A 10,770-nucleotide genomic window follows, 5' to 3' on the forward strand; every position below is an offset into this window, starting at 1 on the left:
GAGCACCACAATTGTTGCTCGGCCCCCTCCACCTCAACCTATTCTTCGTCTCTGATCACAACCCTTGAGATTTTAAGGCCGGTCATCCTCAGTATTTATTGGAACCAAAGAGCTTGAAGATCGTCAATAATGTCTTTCTGAATAAGGAGTTTGAGCTTTTGAATGAAGGGCAAAATAATCTTTTTAAGCCTTCTGCTAATAGACACTTACGATAAGAAAGATTTAGTCAATTGTTAAAAACAGTAAAAATACTTTAAGACAATACTAAAACAATAGAGATTTAATTAGTTAATTTCCTAAATTATAGAGGTAGTTTAAGAAATTTGCCCTTAAAGAAATCAGTGAAACTTATATCTTAGACAAGATTCTTGTTTATGCTTTCCACAAAAGTTAAAAAGGAAAAACTACTAACCAACTTCAGCTTTTGAGTTAAACTAAAATTGTCTCAATTCAGACTTCTTCAAAGAATCATATAACTCTGAAAGCAATTATATGTGGAATTTCCATAAACTAATCAGGAGTTATATATTGAGATTATTATTTGTCTATAAAATTCAAAGAGTCAAATTTTCACTAATACAAACTAAAATCCTTATTGGTTATTTCATGTTTTTGGTAATATTTTTAGATTTATGCTCCAATTAAATTGCATATGCAAATAATTCTCTTCAAACAAAAACAAAATAAGTATTTAACATTAGTTTTAATCACATTTAATTAATTTTGTGAAGTGAATAATTAAATTTCATAATTTAATATGAATAATATCTAAAAATACCAAATATTAGAAAATGTACCCATGACACCCATGCTAAACGGGTTGACCCGATTCGTGCACCATTTCACTACAGTAGTATGAACCGGATAAGAATGAGAATAAACATGGAAAAGAATTTGGATGCTATGAAAAGACAAAAACACCCCTGTAAAAATAAATTGACTTTTGTCCTTTTCGGTGTATGCTCTCCCACCATACCAGGAATGTGCCCCGTTTGTGATCACTGTCCATAGGAAAAGAAGATAAGAATGAACTTAGATAATGGGCCGTATTGAGATAAGATCAAATCATCAGATCGAACGGTCATGAAGAAAGCTAATTAGTAGGACCCACAAAACGAACTCTACAACAGGCTCATTCATCTGCACGTGCGCAAGGGTCTATGGATCTAACCTATAAAAAGCTGCCACGTCAAAAGAAATAACTAAAAAAGAAAGGACGTAGTACACCGGATGATGACACCAAATCCAGCGGCCCAACACACACGCCTCCTTCCTTCAATGATTCCATCTCAGGCTCAGAAGGTTTTCAGAAATAACACAAACAACACAACAGAGGTCGGCCCGGTCCAGAGGAAGCATTCCTTACTCTGCACGCGCCGACGCGGTCTCTCTCTCTCTCTCTTTAAGCACACACCCCCATTTGGATTCTCTCTTCTTCCCACCAAGCATTCCCTACAATCCATACACTGCATACCCACTTTCTGTCTGTCTGTCTCTCTCTCTACACACTTTCTCTCTCTACGGCGCCACGTCATCACTGGTTACTCATCAAACCACTGCCCGCCGGTCCATCTGGCTGAGCTGTAACCGACTGTAGCTAAGCCTACCCTCTTGATATCTCTCTCAAGTCTGTGTCTCACTCACTTTCTATCTCAATCTGTTGTTCTCTACAAGAAATATATACACAATATATAATTTGGAGGCGGAATTGCGGAAAAGGAAAGGGAAGGACAAAGCAAATAAAAACTTTCTCTGCATCTCTATCTATTATCTCTGTATCTGTGTCTGGATGACAAAAAAATGCCTGCTTGGTGGGGAAGAAAGTCTCAGAAAAGCAGCAAGGTAGAACAACAGCAGCAACTGAAGGAACAAGAGAGCAAGCAGAATTATAGCAAAGGTTTGGAAATCAAGAACGATAAGAAGGGGAAGGAGAAATCCAAGAGTTTGGATGAGGCGGCGACCGTCTTCATAGCTCGTGATTCGGCCAGGACTAGTAAGGATTTTGTGGTTGCCGCCGGTGGCTTTGGTGGGTCTTCTTTTGGTTCGGATTCAGATGGCCATGTTGGTGTAGCGGAGAGGAGGGGCCATCCTTTGCCTCGGCCGTCGGTGTCGTCTTCGCCGCCGTTTCTAGGGATTGATCATGGAGGTGGGTCTGGGTCTGGGTCGGTCTCGAGTATCAGCTCATCTGGGTCTTCCGATGATCCGGCTCCTGATCTTGGGTTATTTGGTGGTTACAGGTGGGTGTCTCGACCTTCTTCCTTTTGCTTTGCTGTCTGGATTGGAATTTGTGGTTTCAGGGGGTTGTTTGTCATGAAAAGGTTTGAAAGATTGGTTTTTGTTGAGGATGTTCATGTGGGTTTGTTGTCTGTGTCAAGAGGCGTAGGTTGTGATTCGAATTTTAGCTGATTAGTTGATTGGTGGGTTATTTCTGTTGGAGAAGATGATCACTTGTTATGATAATGAACTGGTATGAAGACATAGTATTGGACTTTGTTTCCTGAAAATTTCTCAAAGTTTAGTATATATCAATTTGGTTCCTGCAAAGTCATGGTTGATTAGTGTCTGTTTTCCCCCTTCTTTTCTCTGAAGATGTGGATATGGCGTTTGATTTCCTTTTTTCATGCTCTTTATCTTGCTTTCATCGTTTTTTGTTCATATTATCTGACTTTCATCTGTGTCCTGTTTTTGATCTCTTCATATTTTTTTTTTTGTTTTGTTTTCGTTTTGTTCTCATTTTCCGGAAGGGAATAGGGAATTTCCTGTTTTCTTTTATCTACATGTTCCTTTTTCCTCTTCTTTTTTCTCTTTTAGATCTGTAAGCCGGTTGGGGGCTTCAGCCTCATGGATCAGAAAATTCCTTGAGAAATTTCCCTTAATTTTCTGTTTCTCTCATGTTTTCTATTAAACCAACCCGGCATTTATATGTGATATTAACACTAGTAGACTTTTCCTACCAATCAAGCTGGTCTTATTTCCTAATTTTCACTACAATACTTTTGTTATATGAATTTCAGCTGCCAAATCTTATGTTTGCTAAAGAGTTTTTTGCTCATTTCGACGGTTTCTCTTTTTGTTCAATTTGGGTTTTCTGATTATGAATTTCGTAGTTGTAAACATTCCAATCTTAAAGAGTGATGGATCTATGTGCTTGACTTATTATCAGAGAATGAAACTAGACTGTGAACTGAAACCTTGATAGGTTCCCAGTTTTAGAACCTTGCGTTGAGTAATCCTTGAAACAATTGAAACAGTTTGTATATCGCAGTTCTAAGCATGAAATCTACCGCAGTTTCAGATAAAATTCTCTAACTTCGTTCTCTCTGTTAAGAAGTCAAGCACATGGGTGATGGATCCATTGTTCTTAGACTGAAAACTTTAAAACTTCCACGCAAATGATTTCATTTATGCTTCTCTAATGTTTACTAACAGAAGTGTTTTGTATGGGAATCCCAGAGCACATGGTGAAACTAAAGTCAGCCAAAGATCAAGAAGTCCAGGTCCAGGATCAAGAGCAGCCACCCCCACCACTCCTTCATCACCTTTGCATCAACGATTGTTTGGTATTAGTCTAGACTCTGCAACAGGGAGGCCAGAAGATGGGAGGAGTATATGTCATCCATTGCCACTTCCTCCAGGTTCTCCTACCAACCCTTGTGCCTCACCCACCAGAAGAAGTAGTGGAGCCTTTGAACATGCACATAGTCTTAGATCAACTTGGAAGAAAGGAAAACTTCTAGGAAGGGGGACATTTGGGCATGTTTATCTTGGATTTAATAGGTACAGTAATTCCTCTTATTGAGCCTATTTTCACTAAAATTCCTACGTAACTATTTATTAGTTCTGAACTGGTTACATCTTTTCTTTAGCAAGAGATAAACAATCAGTAGTAGGAATGAGAAACAAAAAGAAATTTATGTTAGTACATGAAGAGAAAAAAATCATTTATTAATCTCCATTCATATTCTACATGTATTATAACAGTGAGAGTGGACAAATGTGTGCTATAAAGGAAGTCAGAGTCATTTCTGATGATCATACCTCAAAAGAATGTCTCAGGCAACTGAATCAGGTCTCTCTCTCCCTCGTGCACACACATACATATCTGATTAGTCAGAAGTATTATTCTGCATAGAAAAAAGTACCCTTAGGGCATGATTATTATATCAGAAACAGGATGTGCCCATGTAACTAAAGTACCCTTGTTTTAACTTTTTATGTGGTTCAATGCTATTACAGTAATTTAACTCGCTTTATTTGTGTGAAGCAGGAGATATCATTGCTTAGTCAGCTCTCACATCCAAACATTGTTCAGTACTATGGAAGTGAACTGGTAAGTACAATTATTCTTTTCTGACTTCAGTTGGAAAACCTCTCCGTGTTCAGAAGACTTGTGTTGCTATCATACATATAATCTCCTACCAGCATAGAACATTCATTGATTATTTTAAAATGTTGGTAGCATGATGCATTTACCTATAACTGTATAAACCATACTATTTTTTTTTCCTTTTCGGGGAGGTGTTTAATCATCTAATCCTTGTCAGGTTTGAGGTATGTGATACGTTAATGAGACCAGAAACTCTGGATTAGAGAGCACCATGTTCTGACAAGCTCTAGCTTTACCCATTCTGATTCACACCCCATGATCATTTATGCTTCAGCATTGAACTGGATGGAAATCTTAGGTTTCATATTTCATACTTTTCTACTGTACAATAGGTCTCAATATGGACTTATATAGTACAGTTCTCACATGCACAAACCATATGATGAAGAACAGGATTAGAAGAGTGACCTGCTCACAGCTAGGACAAGTTGATTGGCCAAACCTTTGCACATTTGAATTGTGCTTGTCATTGTTTTAACTGAAAGGTATTTACAACTGGATTTATATGAAAAGAATACATTCAAATCATATGTCAAGCCTCCTTAACCGTCTCAATGTAGGATTAACCCAATATTTATATTTAATAGGGGACCAATTTCACTCTGTATATCCTAATTAATGAGCCCTGAAAATTGGAATGATCCTGAAGAGTTAATGTATACAGGGAGAAGAAACGCTCTCAGTTTATTTGGAGTATGTATCCGGGGGCTCCATACACAAATTACTTCAGGAATATGGTCCGTTCAGGGAACCTGTTATTCAGAATTACACTAGACAAATTCTTTCAGGGCTTGCCTACTTGCATGGAAGGAATCATGTACACAGGTACTTGATTATTACATTAGTTCTGTTGCTAAGGAATTCCTTTGTGTCATTAATTCTTCCACTTTCCATCTTTAGAAGCTTAAACAAAATGTTTAACCTGTCAGAGATATTAAAGGAGCCAACATACTTGTAGATCCTAATGGTGAAATCAAGCTTGCAGACTTTGGCATGGCCAAACACGTAAGTCCTTTTGTTCTTGTTTGCCATATTATGTCCAGAGGTGCTAGTAGAAAACTAGAAATATATTCGTAGATAAAATGAAGATATATAATAGAGAAGTTAAATAAAGGCCTAATGCTTGAATATGTTATGCCAAATAATTATGTTCGTGTAGAATAAGGTAATCAGTTTTCTAGTTTATCCATTTACCAATGGGATGATCATTTCTGTTTCCTTCTAAGCAGATTACATCATATTCTTCAGTGCTTTCTTTTAAAGGAAGTCCTTACTGGATGGCACCTGAGGTATTTAAATTTAGAATTTCGTTTTTTTTTTTGCACCATTTTCTTCATTTTTCATGTCTATAATACTCACCAACCTTAACCTCCCTTTCCAATGTACTCTATCCAGGTTATAATGAATAGTAGTAACGGATACAGTCTTGCTGTTGATATTTGGAGCCTTGGGTGTACAATTCTTGAAATGGCAACAACAAAACCACCTTGGAGCCAATACGAAGGGGTACCGTACTGAATTTCCTTGGTTTATTTGACAACGTTAATTTCTTGTGAGACCATACTTTAATACTATGTTCTTTCATTGGAACTGACAGGTGGCTGCAATATTTAAAATTGGAAACAGCAAAGATACCCCTGAAATTCCAGATCACCTTTCTAATGATGCAAAGAACTTTTTGAAGCTCTGCCTGCAGAGAGATCCATCTGCACGTCCTACTGCTGCACAGTTATTGGAGCATCCTTTTGTTCGAGACCAAGCTGCATCAAGAGTCATACATATCAATACAACTAATGATGTTTATCCTTCTTCCTACGAAGGCAATCATTCACTGGTAAGGTTTTGTAGATTGTCAAGTACTGTGTCAAAATATTGAAATTATGAGTTTTAGAATCCTCATTTTTTCATTTTTTCAATGGATAAGAGTAATTTATTATGAAGAAAAGCATGTAATAGGGGTACAAGAAAAAGAACATAAGAGACGAAAATAAGATAGGAGAAGAACAACATACAAAGAGGAAAAAAGCAGAGCCTCAGACAACCAAACTGAGAAGGAAATAAAGAATAAAAATGAAACAGAGCCTCAGACAACTAAACTAAAAAAGAATTTGACTGAAGCTGTTATACATTTGTATATGATATAAAATCAAAACCTTTCAACCATTGATATCTAATTCTATCTTGAAAAGGAAGTATATTATAAAATGAACTTGCCTCCTGGAATGCAGACCGCCTTTAATTACTGGGTACTAATTGAAGTTCGAAATTTTGATACTTAATTCAACCCTACACATAAAAGAGAAAACATGTAAAGCCAAATATACTTGTCAATTTGGACATCAATTTGATGCACCATCTCATGTATTGGGCTTTGTTCCAAATGTTTCACCAATGTGATTTTAGATGTTGAACAATTCTTTTTGGACCATATCTCAACTTCATTGACTGTTTAATGTGTGGTCATTGACTTGTGATATTTGCCCGGAAGAATTTTCATGAAATCCACAATAACCACAGGAGTTTGATTTCCCAAATGATATTAATTTATAAGCATATGCAACATGTATAGGGTAGAAATGTTGAACTATTATAGGTTGTGCCACAATAACAATGTATCATGTCTATTATATAATTATTCAGAGATGTAATATTGTAAAGGCACAACTTTTGAGTCACCATGTAGATACATATAGATATGGTAGTGTTACATATTCAAACTTGATGATCTGGTGTATATGCGTTATATGACCATAGTCTTTACACTGGAGGAGAAAATATTCAGAAAGGAAGTTCACACTGGATGTAAGAATAGATATCACATCATGGAGGCTAGATCTCTTGTTATCAGTGTAAATGTCATGGTCCATAGAGATGCAGATCTGGCAAGAACCTTGCTTATTCGTTGACTTGGGGAGGGGGTGGGGGGGAAGCAGGAGAGTTGACTAGATTAAGCTATATTAGGAGCAGCTCTCACTGTTTATACTTGTATTAGGTCACTTTTGTAACTTTTTGGGTGAGGATATGACCAATCTTATATGGTTATTACTCCTCTTGTATATATATGTAATCTTCTTTTTATTTTTATGAAGTTTCCCATTACCAATGAAAAAAGGATAGTTATTTTTTATGGAAAGAACCAATTATTTGGTTTTAAGTTTCTGCAACTTCTACCTCTAAAGTGCCACTTCAATATGTTCAGATAATAATATTAGAAAGGAAGTCTTTAGGCCATGAATTTAAATCGTTATCTCCTCTTTCCCATGTCACTAACCAAAGGGTGAGAGCAAAATCACAATGCTGCTTAAAAATTTTTATGTTGTACACCTTTTTCCTTATCCTTTTCGTTTTTTCCCTAGATTACCTGCCTCACACTAGGGAAAGTAAACTTATCACATTTACTTTTGCTATAAAACAGTTAGAAGGGAAGCTTATACTCAATGTGAGTTGTATTGATGGGGAGCAAGAGGGAAAGAATTCTCCAAACTTGTGCTCAGTAAAAACATTTAGTGGAGTACAGTAACTAGGTAGTGGCTTGGATATAATGCAGTTGGACAAAAGTGGGTTAGCATCTCCAGTCCAATATTGTGAATATTTTCAGTAATTTGTATTAACGAAGATAGTAGGAATTCCTTCTGGATTGCTGAGGTTATCTTTTCTATCATATCAATATGGCTTTTCAATCATGTTAATGATAAAATATTCAACAATTCATATAATCCAAATAAACTAAGATGACATATTTTGCTTGGAAGTACCTTATAGCTATTCATTTGAGGTGTTCTCCATTTATTTTCCAAAATTATTGTGTTGGTGAATGATAACCTCCGCCAGTCTTTGACTTGAACTCCTTGCTTTTGAAGCAGCCAACCTCTGAATTCCATTTTAAGGGGATAAATACCACCTCGCTCCATGGAGATTATGCGATGAAGCCAGTGGTTACATCTTCAAGAGCTTTAAAAATCTCAAGGTATGCATCCCAATCCCATCTTAAATGTACATTTAACAGGTCCTTCGTTCTTCACTTCGTAATAATTTGACAATCATAATTTGTTGCAGGGATAGTGCAAGAGTGAACATGTCATTACCGGTTTCTCCCTGTTCAAGTCCATTACGACAACATTGCACAGCAAATAGGAGTTATTTTCTTTCCCCTCCTCATCTATCTTATCCCTTTATAGCACAGAGTAGTTATGGCATGACTGATTATTCAGCCTTGTCAACAAGACCAAATACAAATTACACTGCTGATGTTTGGTGGGATAGCCCCCAAATAAGAACCCCAACTCCTGGTGGGTCCCCAAGAGCAAGACCTTATTGAGGACACGTAAGGACCAACACAACAAAATTTTCGTGGTCATGATTAATGCCTCCTGGATCAAAAGTGCAATTTGTTGAAAAAGGATGTAATACTTATCTTTTCTCAAAGACTGATGGATACATTTCCTGGGGTTGAGATTGGATGAGAATGAGAGAATCTCTTGTTTTGCTTCCCCATGTAAACAAATGAAGTTGTGAGACCATTGAGATTGTCCAAATGGATGAATTTGGAGGAAGGGATGGGTAGCAGTCCTTTTTGTATGGAAGTATGGAGCATGGCTGCTGAATTTCTTGATATTGTAACCTCTTCTTGATCATGACCACTGTAACTGAGGGAGGCTACCACAAAATTTGTTGTGTATATAAGGAATACCATTTTGTCTTTTATCAATCGGGTCTCCTCTCTTTTCTTTTGGGGAGGCTTTTTCCATGATTTTGTACTCAATTTTCTCGAATGATTTTAGCCATTTATCTGCAGTCATTGTTTTAGCAGTTCAATACCCTAACATAGCCAACTAACATGTGAACATAGACATTTTTCTACAGGCATGTTTCTAAATGCAGTAGGATGTCTGAAGCACAAAATGCTTGCAAAATTTGAGGGTATCTGAAGTTCTGGACAGGCAAACCAAAAAAGTTAAGACTTTGAAATATTGACTTGCAAATGCAATAGGTTAGTTCCTCTTCCTCGTGGCATTTCTCACGTTGAGGTTGGGATGCTTTTGAAGTTGTGACTTGTGAGTGATTTTATTAAGCTTTTTAAGAGGCTTTGTTTTACTAGTTTTTGTCATTTTTTCGGGACCATGGAAACGTCCGTGACATACAAAGCGGCTAGTTTGGGGTTCGTGAAAATCTTTATAGAATGGATATGCCGTGACTCGTGAATGAAAGGATTAAATTATATGCTGCTAACTTTCAAGTATGATTTATGAACACGAAAAATAAGGTCAACCCATTTAAATAAAATTGGGAAATATAGAACCTTCCCACTTCTTGTACACAGGATCAGAATTTAGAGTTCAGGAAAGTCCTAACACGCCATCAGATTAACAGTTTTTACATTTATACTTGGTAAGTTAGAGAAAACAGAAGCTACAACAAAAATATAACTACTCAAATGGCTCAAGATCAATAGAAAATAGTCCTATCCTAGGGAAATATAGTTCCCTGTGAATTTCTCAAGTGGTCTCCCAGACTTCGATTGTTGTAATTCTTTCAAGGCTTTTGTGGAATACTGGTTTGCCAGTCGATTTTGACTCTCCAGTCTACATTGTATCTTGGAGACTTGGACTGTTAAGAAGTGAATAGTTTGATATAACTTTAAAGTTTGGATTATATGTAACCCGCTGCGTTAAACAATGGATTCCAAAAGTGGGCACTTCTCAAGTTTCATAACAATACTTGGAAGATTCAAAAACTGATATACAAATCCACTGAGAATCTGTACGTGTCTAAACTATCGTTTTTTTCTTTTTTTCTTTTTGTTTCTTCCACTTTCATGATTGAAATGCCCCTAAATGAATCCTGACTCCTATGCTTTACCAGTATTCTCACTGGTTCATCAAGAAGTTGCACGTAGATTGAGTTCATCCAAGGAGGAGACTTGATACTTTTTGGACAAGACCTGGGGAATGGGCAGTTTTCTTCCACGGAGATCGGAGTATTGAATATGAATACGATGAACATTTTCTTTTCTGCTAAGAAATATGGCGAATGTGCCAGCAGGTTTTTTTCGTCATTTTTGAGCATCCTATTGAATTGCAAGAATAAGAATTTGTTTGAGATCATTTTGAATAGAAATATGAATTATCAAGAAATACTCTCCAGAGATAGATATAGACAGGCAGACATACATTCTCTGCACGTTTGGCATGGTCCTTAATGCTAATGCATGGCATGACTTTACTTTTTTCATAAATCGGCGTCCTCATCAAGAGAGTTATGATATTTCTTCTAAAATTGAAATCCCTGCCATGTAAAGATCAGTAACAACCATTGAGCAGGCCCTCCCTTAAAGGATTGCCATAAAAAAAGAAAACTACATAAATAAAAAATATCAACATTGC

At 36.7% G+C, this 10,770-nt stretch overlaps 1 protein-coding gene across 2 annotated transcripts; it reads left to right on the top strand.

Annotated features, from left to right (window-relative positions):
• The first annotated feature begins 1,463 nt into the window (after positions 1-1,463).
• Positions 1,464-9,181, top strand: MAP3KA (mitogen-activated protein kinase kinase kinase 3). Of its 2 annotated transcripts, none has more exons than XM_010272101.3 (11): positions 1,464-2,237; positions 3,454-3,777; positions 3,982-4,069; positions 4,268-4,330; positions 5,052-5,212; positions 5,317-5,392; positions 5,617-5,676; positions 5,783-5,893; positions 5,985-6,221; positions 8,248-8,354; positions 8,444-9,181. In XM_010272101.3, the coding sequence occupies exons 1-11, from the start codon at positions 1,801-1,803 to the stop codon at positions 8,703-8,705; spliced, it is 1,926 nt and encodes a 641-aa protein (XP_010270403.1). In that variant the 5' UTR covers positions 1,464-1,800; the 3' UTR covers positions 8,706-9,181. The 2 variants fall into 2 exon arrangements, with proteins under 2 accessions (XP_010270403.1, XP_010270404.1); XM_010272102.3 differs by having other exon boundaries at positions 8,251-8,354.
• Positions 9,182-10,770: the final 1,589 nt, after the last annotated feature.

This window comes from Nelumbo nucifera, chromosome 5 (assembly GCF_055504915.1).
Source record: "Nelumbo nucifera cultivar China Antique chromosome 5, China Antique-T2T, whole genome shotgun sequence".
Taxonomy (NCBI): domain Eukaryota; kingdom Viridiplantae; phylum Streptophyta; class Magnoliopsida; order Proteales; family Nelumbonaceae; genus Nelumbo; species Nelumbo nucifera.